The sequence below is a fragment of the Peromyscus californicus genome, unplaced genomic scaffold, assembly GCF_007827085.1.
Source record: "Peromyscus californicus insignis strain IS unplaced genomic scaffold, ASM782708v3 Scaffold_7__1_contigs__length_154581171, whole genome shotgun sequence".
In the NCBI taxonomy this organism is placed as follows: Eukaryota; Metazoa; Chordata; class Mammalia; order Rodentia; family Cricetidae; genus Peromyscus; species Peromyscus californicus.
The window spans coordinates 90,316,449-90,338,420 of NW_026294595.1; the positions used below are offsets into that span (position 1 = coordinate 90,316,449).

Here is a 21,972-nt window from a genome sequence, read left to right on the forward strand (position 1 = left end):
CGGATGGGGTTTGTTTTTGTTTGTCTGAGACAGTTTCACATAGCCCATGCTGGCCTCTGAGCTCACTTTTGACCTGGAAATGAACATTTGGGTCTTGTTTTCTCTACTACCCTAATGCTAGGTTCACAGGCATGCATCACCATGTCCGGTATATGGAGGTGGGGATTGAACCCAGAGCTTCATGTACTCGAAGCAAGCACTCCTCCAACTGAGCTACATCCCCACCTCCTAGACGCTTTGACACACATGAGCCTGGCGTTGCTGTCCGAAACTTTGTGAATGAGACTTTTATCTGCCTTGTTCTAAAAAGAAGTCTCGTTGCTCCTATTCCGATGATCCACAGTCTTTAACATACACATGCCAGAAAGGAGGATGGCAGGAAGGCAGGAAAGAAAGAATAAAGGGAAGAAGGAAGGAGGTAGGGAAGAGGGGAGGAGGTCTTTTTTTGCTAAAAAAAAAGACCACAAGGAAAAATAATGTCTTTTTTTTCTTTTAATTAGAGGGAAAAAAAATGGAAGTCTTATAGACAGATGTGTTGTTTCATGTTGACCATTTGAGGTGGTGATATCATGAACACTTGGCGGCCTTGAATGTTGTTAGGGATCTTGAAGCCTGCTACTGCTCATTGGATGGTGAGTATGGACATCCTGCCTCAGACAACATCTCTACTCAAGGGACAGTAGCCTCTGAAAGTGGGTCTTTTCAAGCTTTTCATCTGTATGCAGTTACCTATTTGTTTGCTGAATGTTTTTGCCTGACCTTACTGCCCTCTTCTTGAGGCATATGTTAGTTAGCAGGAGCTGGTCTCCATGGTAACTCTTGACAGTAGGGGGTAAGGAAAACAAGAACTGAAGGCCACTCACCTAGTACTCATTCCCTACATCAGCTCTGTGTATTTCTCTAGAGCTAGCAAAGAGGTGTTGAAACATACACACAGTGGTATAAACTGCTGTTTTTATTTTGGTTAAGAGCTAAAAGTAGCTACTCAGTGTTCACTTAGGGTGTAGGGTCTCACTGAGGACGTGAGTTTGTCAAAGCATCAGTCATCAGTTTTGTGAGGTACAGGATTTAATAGTCATTAGCGTAAGAAAGCTAATATGGGAGTGGATGATTTGGCCCTGTGGCCACGAAACAAGGGTATCCATTAATTTGTGTTATAATTTCCTTTTCTTTTTCAACGCTGGGGATTAAAGCCTCTGTCTTGTATTTAGTAGCAAAGTATTCTCAAACTGAGCTACATCCACAGTCTATAGATGGTGTAATTTTCTGAGCTAAAGTACTATACGACATTGAAAATCTTGTAGAAAAGTGACTGACGAACAAGAGTAAAATGGAACTTTTCCTCTCCTCACCATACGCAGATAACCTCGGCTGTATCCCAAGGATCTTCTCAATCACTTTAAAACTCCAGGGACAAGATGGGACCAATCTGATTCTTCACCTCACAGCCTGAAGAGTGTGATGCGTGCAAGTGGGTAATCCTGCCCCACTTTACCCAAGACAGGGATGCATGAATTTAGAAGTTCCTGTCACTCAGGAGAGGTTAAAACTCTAGACATCTTGTCATGTTCTTGAAGATGCTAACATGCCTCCTAGGATCCTCCAACTCTAAGGAAGAGTCAGGAGAAAATGTATCAGCAGCAAATGTAATCAGAGCAAATGCTATACTGGAGAAACAGGACAGAGAGGTTCAGACCCGTAGGGGTTTTGCAGCACCGCACCCCAGACATGTCTCTAAGGCTGGATTGTATAGCCAGTGCCACTGTTCATCACCTGCCAACAAAAGCCAAAGAGTCCATTTCCAAACATGCAAGGACTGTCATTTTCCCTCCTCCTCCTTTTCCATGGATTTCCACCCATCTCCTAACTCAGACTTGGGGCCAGTGAAATGGCTCAGTGAATTAAGGCACAAACCCTCAGGCCTGCCCATCTGAGTTTGATTCTTGGGACCCATAGAGCGGAAAAAGAGAGCAAAATCCTACAAGTGTTCCTCTGACCTCCACATTCATGCTGTGGCATGGATGTGTGTGCACACACGGGAGAGAGAGACAGAGACAGAGACAGGGACAGACAAGACACAGAGTGACAGAGAAGGGGAATAATTCAAGAACAATTAGCTGATGAAGGCAAGTGCATTCTGTGCTAGTTTCAGACTAACCCTCACTTAGTCCATGTCAGGAATAAGTCTGCGGGGCTCTTCAATTCTACATGTGGGAGGAGGTAATCAAATGTGCTTCCTTTGAATCAAACACTCAAGAACTGTTCCAGTCACATCGATTGATACAATGAAGTGTAAGTACAAGGCTAGCTGGCTTCAGAGAATACTCTGTGCAAGAGGAGCTGAAGTCCACAAGACTTCTGACCATGGAGGAAATTGCTCTTTACACAATTGGAAATTGATCCTGAGCTCATGCTGACCCACCTCTTAAATACAACACGAGAGAAGACTCCCTAGGATATTAGCTCTGTCTGAGTGGGTTTCAGTGAAGGAAGCAGAACGGAGGGAGGGCAGTGAATCCCAGAGTGTGTTCCGAGGGCGATTAGTCCCCAGGGGGAATGTGAACGACCATCTTAATGGGTAAGTGGATCTGGGAAGCTCTGGGTTTCTACCCGCTGCAGACTTGAAATGCACATTAGCAAATTAGGGGAGCTGAAAATTCCTACACTAGAGGAAACCCAGCTTTAACCCAGGCTTCATTCTAACCGCAAAATTCTTTTTTAAAAGGTAATGCATATTTAAATATCCCAGGAACCATAATTTTTCAACTATTGAAGATAGATATTTACTCCATCTTGTTGAGTCATTTCTAGGTGTTAATAATTACAACACTATAAACATTTACAGAAGTGTGTCTTTAGATGCAAATTCCTGAAATGAGGTGATATTCAAGGGAATTATGTGAAGCACAATCATTTTAGTGCTTAGATTACTCCAGAGAGAGTATCAAAGCTTTCCTTTTCTCTTTCTTTTCTTTTTTCTCTTCTTTTCTTTCTTTCTTTCTTTTTTTTGGCTATTGGAAATGCGTTTCTTCACTAAAAAGAATATCTACTCTTTCAAACAGACAGTATTTCAGGGGAGCATACAGGTCTGCTACTTTGACCATGGAAGACGTAGTGGAGAACTGGTCATTGGCATTCAAAAGGAAGGCGATTATGTCACTACGCATTCACAGACCTTCAATAGGTCCCTATTACCTTCCAAACCAAGCACTAAGCCTCCTATTCATTGCCCTACACAATATGGACCCAATTCCCTTTCAAAAAATAAAAATAAAGATTATTATTATCAAAGGCCTTCTACATTAACCACGGCCTCAAGAAGGGTGTGAAGGAAGGAGATGCTTAAGATGAAGAAACTGGCCTCAAGACTCTTCCAGTCAAGCAGGAAGGCAAGTAAGCTCTGGGGTGTTAGTGTAGCACCAGAGGCATGAGGAGAAGCAGCTGCTCAGAGGGGAGAACCTTCTTGAGTGGAGCTGGGCTCTGGGGCCTGGGACAGGGCTCAGGGCAGAAACAGCCATAATTTTCCTTTCCGAAAGATAAATGCAGGACTTTGTTTTAGGATCCTCATGGTGATCTCTGTTGTCTAATGTCTCTTTTCAACTACTTTAAGAGCGAACTTTTTTATTTTCTTAAAGTATAATATTTACTTAGTATAAAACAAACACAGAAATATGATTGTCTATAAATTGCAATATTTAAGCCCTACATCTCAAAATCTATCCAATTAATTATCTTTTATCACCCTTGCCCTCTAGCTGCAGAGTAGAGGACGGGAGACTCACTCACAATGAGCAGCAGGTGCGAGGATTTCACGGCGAGCCAACCAGCCAATGCCAGTGGCCATGTGTTTAACCACGTGAGGCCACATTGCCTATAAATACTCTATGTCCCTGAAAGAATCATTCCTCCCCAAACATGCACCCCACATCGATACTTCAAAGACTCTGCATGGGCTAATGAGGTCTGTGCTGGTTGACACAAGTCCATACTTCAAAACTTATGGCATAAAAACCAAAAGCTGCCCTGACTATCTGTCTGCTTTCTCCACCAAGGGAGAGCCGTGCTGGCCATCCTGGGCCATGTCTTCTGCACTCCCTTCACAATCCGTCTGTCAGTTCTCTCCTCCAGCTTTGCTGCCACTGGCTTGATGCAAGCTTCTTGTGGCTTCTAGACAACTAACCCCCGTTCTAAATTTGCTTTTCTTCTCCTCATATGTAATCTCCATAGTCTACAAGAGCTAATTTAAAAAGCAAATCTCCCCATAACCTCCTTTTGCTTAAACTATTTTAATGTATTCTCCATGTCCCAGACCAGGGTTTCCCCAAGTCTGGGTTAGAAATCCAGATTCTCGGGTCTTCCTCTAGAAGTCATTTCTGTGGTCAGCCTGGCACTCTGCATTTCCATGCCTGTAGGTGCTTTACATCACTGGGTATGTTTGATACTTCAGAGGAGCAAGCACCAGTTTGTCAGATAAATGTCAGCCCCACTGATCCTCCAGCCAGACTTTTTCTGTATCTGCTCTCATAAACAGCAAGTCCAGTCTGGTTCTTGCTCTTTGCATATCCATAGCTTCACCCTTCTGAGCCTTTCTCATCGGCTCTACCTGCTTCCTGTCCCCTCTCTACTCTATTCACCTGAAGATAACCATTAAAGGCCATCAAGGAAATACTGAAAGCCTCCCCAACTCTGTGAAGCCTTTTACAAATATTTCAGAGAGTATCAATCATTTTCTTTTTAAAGTACATTACAACCTGCATGTTAAATGTAGTACCAGAAGCATGCCTGTTTATTTATTTGCATTCCCAAATTATGCAAAAAAGCCCTGCTGTGGAAAGCAAACACATCTTACTTGATCCAGTTCTATGGTCAATAAATGAATGAATGAAGACAACATTCTTTGCATTCTATATATAACTACCTTGTGAAATTATATATATATAATTTATATATTACATATCTACCCTATGAAATAGTTCTTAGTCGCATTTTACAGGTGGAGAAATTAACAGGCAGAGAAACAGTCCTTTGGGAGTAGCAGGGTCAAAGGAGAGTTTACCTCCACCAGCTTCAAACATGGTTATTCTCTCAACACCAATCTTTTTCCTTAAGCATCAGCCAGTCTTCCTGAACTCATCATTCCATGACCCCCGCATATGAACGCGTACCTTGTAGGAGTTATCTGTGCATCTGCTGTAGTACCCCGCACCTCCAGCTTACTGTAGATAGTCAGATGCTGAAGGCAGGGGTTGCAATGATTTCCATACTTCCATGCCCTGAGTCCCTTTGCTTGATAAAAATCTTTGTGCCCTGAATTTAAATACACATGCCTAGATAAGGTCTTAAGGGCTGGGGAGATAGAAACACATCGACCTCCATGTGTGGCAATCAGTCAGGAGGAGATTCCACAAGCTCTCGTCAGCAGCAATCTATCACTTCACCTTAGGTACAGAGAGATTTTAGAAGTTCTGTTTAGTGGGTGGCATTTGTTAAAAATGTTAGTCGGAAGAGGAAGTAGGAAATTTTGTACCCCCCACTATACTTTTGTAAGCAGTTCTTTTTCAAATGCTTGGTTTTGAAGCAGCAGAACCTGCTCTCTCTATTGGTTCAAAAGGATTAAGGAATAACTATTTGAATCAAGCAAATATTACATTGGTTAGCTCACAGCTTCTGAGACTGTGCTTCACAACTCAACATGGGGTCACAGAGCTGAATGTGTGGGTCACAAAAATGTGGCAATGTTCAAAGGTTTCTGAGCCTGCAATGATCAAAAATTAATTCAAAAATCAACCTTGTAACAAATCCAAGATGCTCCTGATGGAGTTTGTCCATGTTGCATTCCACAGCTTCACTTCGGTCTCGGTTCTGAATACACAGCATGATTGCTTTGTAGCATCCAAGTCATCAGGGCATGCAACATAGACCTGTGGGTGCCTGAAACACCTCAGCTCAGACTGGAGACCACTGTAAGTTATGAAGCACAGTGTTTTTACTGTATGTGCAAGGTTTTCTGCTCTTATGGAAACATAATGGCTTGTTTGTGGAAAATTTGAATAAAAAAGAATTTTAATACTTTCCTACCATCATTCCTCAGCATGTAAGCCTCAAATTGGTGTGTCTTGGATTGTTCTGTGTTAGATAGAATGTTTGGTTTTAAAAATTGTTCTGAAGTAGCTGTCTTGACTTTGACTAAAACAAAACAGAAAAAAATAGTAGTGCCGGGAATGTAACTCAGAGATAGATTGCTTGACTAGCATGCAGGGGGCTGTGGGTTCAAGCGCCAGTGCAAGAGGAAGAATTACGGACTGAGTTTTGGCTTAGAATTAGGGCAGAAATTCCAATGATTTCGGAAGTGGCCCTACGCTCGTGCCATTTTTCATTTCTTGGAAGCTGTCTTCTCAGTTGATTTTTACATTGAAAATATGGATTATCTGTGAAAAAGCTGAGGATGCTCTATGTCTTGCAGGGTCAGGTTTAGTTTTTTTATGTAAAAATAAACACATCCCCATTATAAATGTGTAAATTTGTTTCCATTTCAATAAATGGTAAAACATATGCATATATATGAATTGTTCTAAAATAAAATTCTTATGATTTATTAGCAGTAAATATTTGATTTGTGGGCATATTTCATATACCTATTTATCTGGGAATCACATAAAAGTTTCTCAGGTCAAAAGAGACCACAAGTAGAAAAACATTAAGAAGCCACAGACTAGAGGTAATCGTGTACAGATCCATGTGAACTAATGGTCTTGACTTTAGGACTTGATAAATAACTTTAACTCTGAAAAATCTCTGATCACTAATGAGATTTTCTGGAACAATTTGGAATAGTTGGCAAGTAAGAATGGATAGTCTGACCTGCTGTCATGCTCTTTGTGTCTTAGTCCGCCTGTGAAGTTCAGAAATTAGAGCAGAAAGAGTCCCAGGTGGATGAAGGACAAGGAGGAAGCTGCTTGTGTTTGCAGGAGGCCACATACCAAGACCACAACCTAAGCTGTCCTGCCTATGATTTCTGTCACGTCACCATTAACCATAAAATAAATCCTCATGCCTACTTACTTTCTTGACCAACTGAGAAGGAAAAAGCTCTCTTGAACTAATAGGCAAGAAACAGAACATTATCCTGTTACATATCATAAATCAAGGATGTAGAACATTCATGCTACATCCCTGATGAAGAACTTCTAACCAGTCTCCTATAAGATAAAGTATAAAACTAAAATAATAAATAAATATGGATGGAAACACTAGCTGCCCTGAGATTGACTCTACAAGATCATCAAGTCCAGTCTACCTTCTAGAGGAGGACAAATAACCAAAGATTATGTAACACACCCAAAAGATGATGCAACATATCCAAGGTCTGTAGCTAACTAATGTCAGCACAGGACAGGGGAGAGGGAGAATGAGAGAACCAAGCATTGCTGTTGGTGGGCTGTGTTCTATGCCTCAGATGTATAATCTCATTTAACATACCTTCCAGGTAAAGCTGCATGGTAGTGCTCCCTCATGTTACGCAGCCCATGTTAACTAGGATAGAGGCTTGAATCCAAGTCTGCCTCCCAGGCCTTCCTCCCTTTCATGGCAACTGGGACCTTAGAGTACAGAGCTCTTGACCTACAGTGCAAGATCCCTGACTTCAGCCTGGGCGGATGGAAAGGACCATGAAAAGAAGCATACCTCCTGAAAGCTACGTATAAGGAACTAATGTGTGTGTGTGTGTGTGTGTGTGTGTGTGTGTGTGTGTGGTCTTCCTAAGGATGACTAAAAATGGCTTCTCGCTTCCTTTACACATTTGTGAAAACCAGTGATGTCTCTAAACGACCCATCATAAACAGGTCATCATAGGGAAATCCCTGTCATATATGGAATCTCCCTGATCAGATCTACCATTTAGTCTTTCTCTCCCCAACCTTTCTCTCTCTGACAGTAGAAGAAGAAGAAATCCTCTCTCTAAATTCTGACCCCACATGCACAGCTAAAGACGACACTAAAGCACTAATGAGAAATATTTCAATTCTGAAGACCTACTATCGTCCAAAGGGTTCTAAGTTTGAGCTATAGGTCTTTCAGCTCCTTTAAAGCAGTCATGAATACACAGAATGTTAGTTTAAAATCTGTCTTCTATCCCTTAAGGGATGTAATCAGATTGCAACAGATGCACAGGTACATTGCTAACAGCTCGTGTATGTCTAGGCCAACATCACAGAAGCCATAGGTACGGAGTTTTCCTAAATGTGTTTGCCTTGAGAAGGAAAAGAAGGTGATGTCTACGAGTCCTGTTTATAGACTCAAAAGCCAGCTCATGACTGCTAGAGAGCATAGCTGAGTAGGTAGTAGATGGTAGCCCTGGCTCAGAAGAGCTGGGAGAGAAACTAGGAATCAAACACCATCCTCAGAGCACCGTGGACAAGATGCTCCAACAGAAACAGACATGCTATGGAGTACAAAAGAGCTAACCCTGGGCTCATGCCTAGGCAGACAGGAAAAACTTCATGGAGGGGTTGATGCTAGAGGGTCAGATTAAGAATGGCCTAGGTAGAAGACCGGCAAGGGAACACTCCTGCTAGGTCTCCCTCGTGGCCTCCCTATTAGGGACCTCTGCTTTCCAAGGACTCCTTGCTCAGCAGGGATACCGACTACAGGTTTCGCTTCCCTTTTAGCGCGCAGCTAAATTTCAGTTTTCTCTCTTGCATGTCACCAGAAAGGGAGTGGATTGTTCCAGACAACACAAGGGATACATGTTAGTAGGTTAAAGTGGCTGAAAAACATTGTCTGCTGTGACATAAGAAATATTTTCGGAGGTCAAATTAAAGACAGATGTGAGCAGGGGGAAGATAAATACCAAGTTCTCCCACTAACCCCTCCCATAAACAAACAAACAACAAACAAACCCAGAAACCATCTTAAGAGATTCCCTGCGGGCAGAAAAAGGAAGGGGGAAAGGGGGAGGGCGGGGAATGTGGTGTTTTTATAGACTGATCTTCCAAAGCAAAGACAATGGGGTGGGGGGAAGAGAACATGTGTATTACAATGTATAGCGCCATAAGGCTGTGTTTGATGCTCTGGAGGGCTTCAACAAGTACTGTTCAGCCAAAAATCAATTGAAAAATCAGCATGATAAGAGAGCTTGAGTTGCCCTATAATAGCCTTAAGACCCCCAAGGCTATTCAAGTCCCTTTCATCTGCCGCACGGCACAGACTCTAGGGGACCACACTTCCCCTCCTGGAGTCCTCTGCCCTCCGCCTTTCTCACCTACAGCTTTCCAGTCCCTTCGAAAGGGCGACTGACAGGGAATGATGATGTTTTCAAGTGGTTTTTGAGAATGTTTTCCTTCTCTGCTTTATGCTTTATCGTCTCTTGACATTTGCACTAAAATGCATCCTGGGCGATCAGTCATAGACTTCCCCAATAGTAAATGGTCAGCCTTAGTCTCCGAAGAGCCTAATGAGTAATAGTGTTGTATTCTGAATGCCTTAGCTGACATACTTTCCACTGTCCTTAATGAAATCACAGTTCAGGCTCATGCAAATGAGACATGTAAGCAATTCGCAGCATTGTTATAAATATACATATATATTTCATTCCAAGATTTCATCTCAATATTTCTTCAATCACTCCTCACAATGTCTGGTTTGTTCAATTTATATTTCTGCTCAGCATTTGGTGCAAACCCCACAGATAAGATACATCTGTCCCTTAGTCACAAATCTTGGCATTTTTACCTTAACGCCATCGTGAAATGAGTGGTTGAATTTACCTTGCTTATTAGCAGCAGTTCCTCATAATCAAACATTTCATTTCCAAACTTTCGAATTTGACAAGAGCTGTAGCAACTCAGCAGAGACACATCCAAGCTTAAGGAAGACTTATAAACATGCTGATCTGGGTGAGGGAAGGGAAAGCTAATTGGAAGTCAGCTTCCCTGTGATTATCAGCTTGTTTATGGGGAGGGAGGGCTCTTCAGAATGGCACTGTAAATTCATCCCTGATTATGGTGTTAACACCGGAGCTCCCTCCCTTCCACACGCTCCCCCAAAGCCCCCACCCCGTCCATTTTGTTTAGTTATAAAGGGTTGTGCACGCTTTCTAGAGATTGACAGCTTTCCATGCTTTGATTTTCTCCAGTTTTAGGAAACATTAATCAGTTGCACAAGCAGTCGTCAGACTTCACTCCCCTCGTGGCAGGAAGCACACATATTCATTGTCTGCTATAAGAATAAATTTTAGTAATTTTTCCCCATGTCAATGTGAATATTAGACTGACCCAATTAATATGAAATGCTTCTATGCTGCTGGAACAGACAGTGCTACAGAAAGAACCATTTGCACAACCTGTTCATGATTATGGGCCATAAGGACACAAAGATGGCACACACATTTGTGGGCCATCTGAATTCTTATACGGGAAGGGGAGGGGGAGGGGGAGCAGCATGACGTTAGCTTGACTGTCGTGGGTCATGTTTTTTAATCCAGAGTATTGGACATGTAACACAGCAACAAGAGCTGATCATTTTGTTTAATCACCTTTTGGATCTTTGCCAGATGGTCTCTATTGAGAACGCTGCAAACACAGAGACACGCGCTGCATCTAACACGCCACCAGAGCCTTCCCGTAAATGTCTGAGAACTGATTCCAACAAGAATTTAGTCTCAGAGCAGAAAGGGATACATTTAAAAACTCTGTGCATTAACTATACTTTTCCCCATAGAATCCTCACTTGGCATGAATAATTTACCCACTCTTATGCTAATGGGATCATGAAAGTATCCCCCTGTCTTAATGCAGCTATTCTCAGCTTTCAGTAATTACCCCACCCAGTGAAAATAACATGGCTTCCACACTGAACAGCCCACTTGTACCTGACAATCAGAAAGATCATGGCTGACAGTGGAAGGATCTAGAACTGGACAGAGACACCCTCAGAACCCAAAGAGGAACACAACCACACAGTAATCCCGGTAGAGGGTGAAGGTGTGTGGATGGGAAGGGAAGAGGAGTAAAAAAAGGCTTCATTGTCAAGCCTGCCTTTCCTTTGACTTGTCCTCCAGCTCTGACTTAAAGAAAATGTGTTCCTTTTCTAAGGGTGAAAGACACTGCAGATCAGATTAGTTCAGAAAGAAAATCAATATGTGATATCTAAGAAAAAAACTGTGGTTATCTATAAAACACATCTACATGAAGTATTTATTTTATCAGAACTTAAATACATATAAATGATGGGAAATTCCCTAAATGATAGTTTTAGAAGAGGAAAATAAAAAAAGGATTGCTGAAAAAGAGAGAAAGGAGAGAAAAGGAGGGAGAAAACCCAAACACATTTCGACCTCTGTCCACAAAACTCCATGTTAGGTAGTTCACTGTGTAAAAATTATCAGGCTAAAACATCTGGGAAAGAAAGCTATGAAACAGCAGGGAACGTGGCTGGTTTATTGTTTATCTTTTGTTTATGAGGCAGTATTCAAGTTTAATTACTACTCTAAATTAAACTCTAACTGGCATCAGGAGACATCCCTTTACATGACTAAGTTAAAAAAAAATCTGGAAATCCCAACTCTGGATTTTTCAAGTAAGTTGATATATATAGGAATGAAATTACTCAAAATTAACAGCAACTATAGCAAGCTTTTAAGCATTTATGGGCAACTGTTACATGATCCTAGGGCATGTATTTATTAGAAGACTTTAATTTTATTTCTCATGGCGACTATCTAAAACATCCTAAGAACTTCTGCAGAACATACCTAAGGGTTTGCTGATGACTGAAGGATGGCTTTCATTTTTATTTAATTTTTTTTGGGGGGGGGAGAAAGGAAATGCCACATGAATATTTTATATAGAACAGCTTCTTCTCTGGCCATGTCCAACTGTCAATTATAGTTGGAGTGAAAAAAAAAATGATGGTAACAATCAGGAGGAAAGAGATGCTATTGTATTTATCATAAGTTGGTGACCAGTTTGGGGTGAACTTAACTCTAGGAAAAATAAAAGTTAAAAGCAACTAGCAAAAGATGATGGCAGATGGCGTCTGTCATATTGTATTTAGGGTTATTTTAAAGAGATTGCCGCCACTAGGAAAACATTCCATTGACAGAGTTTTCCTAGACTGAATGAGAAATCCCAGCAGAGAATATTCAGGACCCTCAGTAAGTGGGTTTCCCCCTTCCTCCTTTAAACATATAACTGGACTATTTAAATGTTATTTCCTAACTGCAACACGGTGTAAACTCAAAAGTATCATGATATCTTACGCATGCTTGACTGTAAGGGCTTCCATTCATTTCTAAGGGGACTTTTGTAGATTTCAACACTACGGTTGCTAAATAACTGTAGAATAACTAAATAAATATCTAGCTGAGGGATTCTAGCCTCGTTGCCTGAATGATAGATGGTGACATCAATGGATGGGTCTGGTGGCAGAGTCAAGGGGAACCCTGCTGGCTTGTACAGGCCAGGGTCTTGAACGATTACAGACATAGATGCTAGCATGTTCATGTATTTAGGTTAATCTGGGTCTGGCAACAGTATGGTTAACGTGTGTGTGGTGTGCACTGTGAGCTCAGCAGTTACTGGGCCAACTGTCTCGGTATTTCTGGGAATCCTGCCTATTCACAGTGCAGGGATTGTTCAATTGCTGCAAAATGTACAAAATGAATTTTACAAAAATGAATTGTAAGGAAGGCCCCATTACAACGATTTTACAGCAAAGATGTCAACATCAATTTTTCTTTCATGCATAGCTAATGATTAAAACAGCATATTCCATTTGCCTAAGACAATTTATTTCATATTGGCACATCAAAATATTGAAATACAAAGTTATCTTTACTCTACCCTCTTTATTCACTGCTGCTGAACCCATACCATTGTTCAAACCAGGAAAAATAAAACAAACTTGGCACGAAATACTTAAAACAAAGGCTCATCAATATTCTCCAATTTGTCAACATCTCAATTACAGCACTGGAAAAAATGTAAATTTCATGTGCTCTAAACACTGAGGGGTCTATTCTCCTGCCAATTCACATGTGTAACTCCCATCAGCGTTAATGGGAGTTACACAAACCCATCAATAATAATAATACTTTGTATATATACTGTGCCTTTTATCTAAGGCTCTCAGAGAGCTCTAGGAACAAGGAGGTTGCCGCGTAGGCTTCACTCTGGCAAGGCACACGTGGAACACAAAGCATCTTCAGAATCAGCAGGTACAGAACCAGGGACCCCCAAGCCGTATTATCAAAGCCCATTTAGTGATGGGAAGTCAGGCACAAAGGCGGGCAGTTACTGCCCAAGCTCTGGAGTCTGCACCCTAATTCTACCCTTGAAAAACCAGATTTCCTTCCTCATTGGAATGCGACTAACAAGACAAACGCGCTCCCTTTGGCTGCTTTTTGAAAACAGAGAACCCGGTGAACGAAATGCCGGCTTCATAGTTACCCAGTTGACTATGTGTGGTTGGAAAGACAGTCAGACTTCAAATCTCCCAAGTTCAATTCTTATGATATTAAAAATCTCTTTTTTTCTCCTTTCGGTTTATGATGCAAACACCTACGTGAAAAGATAACCTTTCATCTGTGTTACGATAGCTCTTTTCAGTAACGGGTCACAAACGAGGTGTTTTTAGGTTCCAAAGTAAAGATCTGTAAGAACCATTATTGAAAAATATTCACAAAAAAAATTACAAAGCAACATAAATGCATGTATTGTTTTATAGCATATGGCTATTAAAGTTTAATTTAAAATGTGTATGAAAACATTGTATTTAGTACAATTCATCCCTATTTCTTCTGTTTATCATAATTTGTTTTGAAATTGAATCGTTTTACAGTTTTCCATATGCCTGTTGTGCTAATAAATTCTGAAGAAGTAAGGAAGTCTCTTGTGAACTGCAAACTTAGATTCCAATGAAACATTATGATATATTTAATATGAAGAACATAAATTTCCCTCCTAGGTTTTCCATTCTACATCAACCCTAAGATCTAACCTATGATAAGCATATGTGATTTCAGTCAATACCTCTGCTGACTTTGCCCTGAAGCAGATAATTAATCTTTCCCACTGAAAGCTACTCTGAGCATTTTGGTGGAACAAAGTACCAAAATACCTTGAAAACATGTTTAAAAGATTATGGGAGCAAAACATACTTAAGTCTGGCCTTCAAAATTTAGGGTCTGCTGTCAGAAACAAACAAAACAAAACACCCAGAACACCTTAATGTATGCATTTTAACCACTGACACAGCGAGCCAGGTAGAAAAATTCTCTTTGCACGTACAGTCTCCATTTTACAGAAACAATAACTTTTCCCACTTTCTCTCCAACTTTACCCCAGTTGAGGGGGAGGTGGGGGAGACAGCCTTCCTAGTGCTCACACACATAAGCCCCCGTGTCCATTCTTTAATCCCACAGAGATATGATTAAAGGAACAAAATGCTTGGGGGATCAAATCCTTCAGCAAGGGATAAGTGGGTGCGGCTACCCACAGCAAGGGGGGCTCAGTGTTTTGTTTCTCCCCAGAGGATGCCTTACATGTCTTCTCTTTCTTGACCAAAAACCCTTAATAAAACAAAACTGACTAACTAAAGTGATAAAAACTTCCTGCTTTGTCTGCTGTGGTAGCTAGTCCCCGCTCTAAAGCCTACATCTTTTCCTCTCCTACCTCCTTTCTCTCTGACCCTTCTTGTTATCCCTCTCGCCATAACTCAACTAACCCAACAGAACCAGTCAGTTTTAAATTTCAGTTGGGACCTTGGTGACCTGTTAATGAATCTACAGAGAAGAGAAAAACTCACAGTGTTGAGTTATGCCTGGTGTCGCTAGCTGACATGGAGGCAGAAATGCTTGAAGCGTTAACGTAATTGCAAGAATGTGAAAAATGAAGCGCTGGGCTCCTGAGCCAAGTGAAAGGTCAGAGGGAGCCTCACACAGGAGAAGTTTCTGGAAGATAGCCTCATTAGGCCATTAAGTCTGCTACTCCCCACCCCCACCCCCCATCCCTGCAACGCTGAGGGTGTTTTGTTTTTATTAATAGATATTTCACCCTTTGTGTTGCCCTAACTTGGGGCAGTGAGGAGGACTGAAGGATTGAAAGCTTTCTGCATTTGACCCAGGGTCACTTGGAACCACAGCTCAGACTCTGTATTGCAGATCCACTATTGAATCTACATACATGATACCTTCAAAATATCTTATAATGAAGCTTATTTTACAAACAGTTCAACTGATGCCCTCAAACCAATGTACATATAGCTCACAAGTTCTTCTATAGCTTGCCATTTGATAGTGCATCATCTGTGAGTCACACCTTGTTTAAAAAGACAGATTCTAAACAGGATTCCCTTACAAGTAAAAGATATCCTACAAAGGCCAGTTTTCTAGGCTCACTTGGAAATTCAGGAGTCCAAAATCCCTGGCCAGAAACATGGAGGAGGGTAGATACTCACAGGACACCAATGACTCCCTTTAAAATGGCCTGTATAATTACAGCTCAAGCTGTAAAACCGTATTTGACTTGGAAGCCTGTCTAATGCTTAAATATTGTGGCCATAAACAGAATCATAATAGAGATGAAACAGACCTAAGAGATCAGACACCATCTAATGTAAAATATTAAAAAGTAAAATCTATATACATTCCTGGACCACATTCAATAAAGCATCTTCCTTTAAATGATCATTTTATCCACAGAAGCGTCATCCCTACCAATATATGACTGCTCTCTGTTGTAAATGGTAAAGTTCATTCCAAAGTGCAGAAGGCTTCCTTGACATCTGAACTTCTCCTCACCTTCTGAACTTCTATCTTTTTTCAAATTGGGACAAAAGTCACTATGTCAGCTGCATAGAAGCAGGGACAAGCAATATTTGAAGAATTTCCAAATCCATCTTCCCAAAACAAGAGTCTGTATAAATCTCTCCGCCCCACCCCCACCTTGACTGGTATTTCTGGAGTTAATAAGAACAAATTTTTGCATCTTACATGCTTTAGAGGCATGGCTGCTTTAATTATAAAGAACTTCTATAGTACATATTACAAGCAAATATCCTGTTTGTAGTATAATTCCCACTACTGGATTATAGCAGTTAGGAGGGTCTGTCTTTCTGATATTCACCAAAGTAGTGTAGATAACCACATTTGTAAGAGAATTGGCAGAACCAATCAATTATTATTGTAATGTGGACTTAAAGATTAGATAGCTCATTCTGAGTCTTTAAATAAAGTAATGAGAGGAACCCCATCTCCCTACCAAGCAGTTGGTAAACTCCCGACATCCTTACCGGCCCCTCTCCTGTTTACATGGACTGATGTTGTGGGATGTGGAAGCTATTTTGGTCATGCCTACTTTTGCACAAGGAAAATTCTTAACTTTTTACCTTGCTCACTGCTGTTGTCTCCACTCTGGGAAGCATGGCCCCCACTGGAGGGTCCCGGGGTGCCTGCTGAGTGAGTTGAGGTTGCATCATCATGGTCTCGCCAGGATGAAGGGTTCTGATGTCAGGATGCCAAGGAATTTTCCCACAGTTACCATTTGAGCCATAAATGAGGAACCATGAAGACAGACAGGCACAGAGGGAGAAAAAAATGTGCACATATTAGTATTTTCAGAAGTGACCACAGGCATGCTATTCTATGCCATCTTTTTCTGTTGCATCAGTATATACATTTGTTAAAACTGAAAAAACTTAGCTCTTCTAAGTGTGTACATCCTATTATATGCAGATTTATGCCACAATAAAGTTAACTTCAGAAGTAAGGGAAAACTGCCTTAAAAATGTCTTTCTTGTTTGTTTGTTTTTTTGTTTTTGTTTTTTTTTTTTTTTAATTATAACCAGGACACGTTTTCCTGGTGTTCTCAGACACAAAATCCATCAGAACATGAGCCTCTACAAAATCCAATACTCACTTCTGAAGAGCACAGGACCAACAATGTGTGGTGGGACATCCCCTTACACCTTTCAAATGCATTGCCCTAAAATGGTCTGTCTGAGCTCTCTGAATGTTATCAACAGGTAGATTGCGTAAACAACAGAAGCAATAGTAATCGTGGCATCACTATCTCATAAACCACCAAACCCTGCTCTAATTTGCACAAACGATAGTTTTTAAAATGAAACCAACATGGGCTGCTTGCCACTTTGCAAGCAAGTTGAGACTTTCGCTTTAAGCTACTGAACAGGGGATTCTGGAAGAATCCAAAGGATTGCAAGGCAAACCAGGAGGCACCAGATTCAGCTGCTCTGCTAATATATTCGTCTCCTGTTTCCCCTCCTCTTTCCTGATCATTCCCAATACCACCTCTGTAGCTTAAAGGGAAACAGGAATTCTAATGTACAGGAAGGACTTTATCAGCACCACATGAAGGCAGGCAAGAGATGGAATTTCCTCTGGCAGACAGGGAGAGCAGGAACCACACATGAAACACAGGAGCCTTGGGGCCAAAGCTGTACACTTGTCACCTATGTGCTATGACTTTGACTAAACCTGTGGACCTACAGGCAAGTGTATTCTTTAGGGGTTGGAGTAGACTGTGCAGGACAAAATTTTAAAGATACAGCAATCCCTCAGAGGGCAGCGGCACTTTTTACTGGAATTGGTAAACAATAATTCAGAGCAAGCATAGGCCACCTACAAACCACTTGGCTATGTGAAAGGAATCTTGCTGTGATATCAGGACACAGAATTTATTAGGAAAAAAAAGTCAGTCTGTCATTTTCCTCAAGACTAAGTCTGTAATTTACCTATGGTAGATAATGCTACTAAAATAAAACCAGAAACCAAAATAAGATAAATGAAGGAAATACTCTTCCTTGGAACAACACCTACGACATCCCTCCCTTATAGATCTTCTGTAAACAGATTGTAAATTAATATTTTGAATTTTGGCAGCTGATAACATGATCCAGATCTCTGTGATCAAGAGTGTCAATGTCAAATAGTGCTGCTGGCGATATCACCAGGCAAGCCATCGACCCAAAGTCAAGACCTTGAGTAGAAATCATGACTGTAAATATAGTTCAGGTTCAAATCTCTACAATAAAGATGTGATGGAAAAAGAGGATTAAGGAATTAGCTGGGCATGGTAGTACATGCCTATAATCTCAACACTCGGGGGGCTCAGGCAGGAGGATTGCCATGAGTTTGAGTCCAATCTCGACTACACAGTGAGATCCTGTATCAAAAAAGAGGGAAGGAAAGAAAGGGAGGGAAGACATCAGGGAGAGAAGGAGGGAGAGAGGGAGGGAGGGAGGGAGAAAAGAAGGAAGGAAAGAAGGAAGGAAGGAAGGAAGGAAGGAAGGAAGGAAGGAAGGAAGGAAGGAAGGAAGGAAGGAAGAAAAGATTGATTAGGAAGTGAAAGTAAGTAGACTATATTAGACCAAGTTGTCTGTTGCTTTGCAGTCTCTTCATGTCAGATATTTACTGGCTGGTGATCAAATAAAAAGCTAGAAGGATTACAGAAGTGGGTGGAAGAGAGAGAAGCGTGGCGTGTGCTTATTCTGCAACAGCGTGGTCTGCAGGACACTTTCCCCTAACTAAACTTTCCAGTGTACACAGCCGGTGATGTTAATTTTATGCACTGCAGGCTTTTTATTAAGCTGGCTGCTATAAAAGCTCCTTACCCCTCATGAAAATTACAATAATTAACCACTAACACCTCAACTATGTTTGAAGGCAAATGTCATCCAACACTATTATATAATCGTTCGGATGGAGCTGGGACAGGTCTTTCTGTTTAAGCACTGGCATGATGGGAGGGGTTCTTGCACAAGCAATTCCTGGAGCTGAAAACCACTACGACTGTGTTCTTCTCAGCCAGGCCTGGGCTGGACTTTAAAGTCAAGCCTCATTAATCCACAATTTAGTATCTTTCTTTCAGTGGTTTTCTGGAGAAGGTATCTTCTAAAGCCACATTTGTCAACGTTACTGGGACAATAGGTTCCCCCAACCAAGGTAGGTCATTGACTTTCAATGAGGTCACCAAATTTTCTCGAGTTCTCTTATCTACCGTTCCCCTATCTCTTCCCTCTTCTCCTCCCCACCTCTCAAAAGCATACCCTCTTGAGAAAGTGTCACATTTCCTTGGTGTCTCTTGTGCTATGTTCAGTGGAGGGACTGAAGCATGCTAGTCATCTAATCTGAAGAAGGATGGGCAAACAGATCCTTCTGGGCATTCTGGGGTAGAGACTCACCCCAAGATGTCTATATAAAGCTACATATAGTGATGTGATAATATATAAAGACAAACATGGGCAATATGAGCAATATAAATAAAAACTTCTCCGTGGTCATAATTTAAAAAAAAAACAAAAACACACAACCTACATAGACAACATAAAGCATTACCCATAATACCGCGTTTTTCTTAGATTGAAATATTTGCACATATCAGTTTCCTCCCCCCACCCCCCACCCCATAGCTTCCAAGTTTGCATCCTTCAAGAATAACCACCTGGCCCTCTGCCAAATTATAAGCAGAAGCTGAGTGAGTCCTGAACCAGCGTGATATACAAAAGCATGTAAAAACACATGACGTATGTAGAAAAATAGGAGAGAATTGATTTCTCCATGCACCAGTGTAGATGAGAACTCGAGTATACACATTCCATAATACATGTCCTGTTCTCCAGCCAAAAGTACCATGAAGACACCCCAGGGCAAGGAGGGGACATGTTTCTATTCCCAACGGCTTGAGTAATTGGGAGTCAAAGATGGTACTCCCCTTGTTCTCTATATAATTGCGTTAAAGAGCAGTGTTTCCAGGAGAAAAGCAGTGAATACCGAATAGTGCACAATAGGAGATGGAAATAGATACAAGAAGCTCTGTCTCCAGGGGCAGTTTGTTCTATTTGCTGGGCTGCAGACTCGCAGCTGATAATGCAAGTTGTAATTAATATAAAAGCAAGAGACAATATGGGCAGAGCTTGTAGTCTCGGGGCCACAGGAGAGCGCTCGGCTGCTCTCCTTGGCTTCTCATTTGCACAGGGCTTCCCCTAGAAAACACAATTCTGCCAGTGTTTTCTCCCTTGAAAGTTAAAAAAAAAATTGATTTAGCACCATCATTGAATTTTGCTAAATCTAGAAAAGAGAACAGAGAGGACAGGAGTCTCTGGGCACAAGAAGCAAATCCTCTAGCACTGCTTTTGTTGAGGCTGAGGATAGGCTGCAATTACCCTTCAAACCAGAACGGCACTTCCATGAGGATCCTGCCTATAGGATAATGCTTAATAAGTCCTGGCCAATTGGTAGTGTTTCTCATATCCAAGCATTCCCCATAGTGCACAGTTCATTCCTCGGATCACTGGGGTAAAATGTGCACGAGTTTCTAAATAAAACCGTAAAAGTAAAACGTCTTAGGCTTGAAGGAGGAAACAGGAGCCGCTATTGTATTTAAGATTTGACAAAAATAATCTGAGCTCATTCTTTTTTTTAAGACTCCATATGAAAAGTTATTCCCTGCAAGTGAGACAGAGGAGAAGACAGAAGGAGAGAATCAACTCTTGGGGCCACCTCTAACAGGTCATGTGACTGGGAGTGAAGGCTTCCCTGACTGTTCTTTTGGACTGATGTCCTTTATCTCTTTAAAATTCTGAAGTCACACACGATAATTCCCAAGGTCATGTCTACTTACGGCTATCTTGAAAAGTATTTTAAAAATAACCAACAAATTTTTTTTCTAGAACCCGTATAACTAAATAACATAAAGCCAAGAAGTACATAGGGAGCTTGAAAGCACAGTAAAGTAACTTAAGATATACATTCATAGCTACACAGTAACAGAAAACACATTCAAAGACATGTTCATTAGCTGAGGAGGCACACAGACTTATCTGACTTGACACATTTAAACAACAAAAGGTAGATATATATATATATATATATATATATATATATATATATATATATATGTATGTATTTGTGTCAATATTTTCAGTTAATATGAAGTTACTTCTGTCCTGTGGCTTTAAGGCCTTTTCAGTTCTAGTTAACAGTGTAGACAGAATTGTTTTTAAAAAGATGTGAGCACTCTTATCCCAGGCCATTCAAGTCCACAAGTTAAAAATGTTCATGGTATGGCTGGGATAAATGTTGGAATTTCAACTTTTTGATTATGACGTTGACCAAGAACTCAGGACAACAGTGTGTGCTTTTAGAAGCCAGAGTCCTTTTTTGTTTGTCTGTTTGTTTTTGTTTTTTCGAGACAGGGTTTCTCTGTGTAGCTTTGGAGCCTATCCTGGAACTTGCTCTGTAGACCAGGCTGGCCTCTGGAACTCACAGAGATCCGCCTGCCTCTGCGTCCCAAGTGCTGGGATTAAAGGTGTGCAGCACCATGGCCCGGCTAGAAGCCAGATTCTTTAAAAATGTAAGGAAAGCTGGAGATTTTGCCTCACCATTTGTACCACTATATCAGTCTTTGGGAATGAACACAGAGGCACATCTCATGCAAGGGCAACATCCTTTGCAAATGATTGCTCCATTGAGTGGTGGACTCTCGAAGAAGACAGAAACACATTTGTTACTGCAAGGAGTGTTATAAAATGCTTTCTATAATTTTGAAATGTGCTGGGATATCCCATAGACCACTCCATATGTAAACAGCCAAGACAATGATGTCAAATAACACCAAGTTTTCTCGTAGCATTGTGAGTGTCTATGTGATTGCCGAGTGTACTTCGGTTCCACAGTGACACTGAAGACATACGCCAACTGCATAACCTAAATAACTCAAATGATGTAGATATTCTTGATGAGAAATAAACAGGAACACTTCCAACAAGCAGAAACTTGAGCAGCAACAAATAATAGAAAGCCATGTCCTCCATTAGAGTCCTTAAGAAGGGACACTGAGTTCCAAAGTAAAACTTTCCAACATTGGGTCCCAGAGACTTTGAGTAAAGCATAGCCTAACACCTGATATCACACTTCAGTGTGAGAAACTAACAGACAAAAGAAATCACCCGTTACTA

At 41.1% G+C, this 21,972-nt stretch overlaps 1 protein-coding gene across 1 annotated transcript in view; it reads right to left on the reverse strand.

Annotated features, from left to right (window-relative positions):
- Positions 1-21,972, reverse strand: part of Meis2 (Meis homeobox 2) — a gene marked incomplete at its 5' end in the record, with an annotated part of 207,869 nt that overhangs the window by 178,554 nt on the left and 7,343 nt on the right. The window contains one exon of the mRNA XM_052723697.1: positions 16,384-16,498. Coding sequence (XP_052579657.1) covers positions 16,384-16,498 — 115 coding nt within the window. The remainder of the gene's footprint in view (positions 1-16,383; positions 16,499-21,972) is intronic.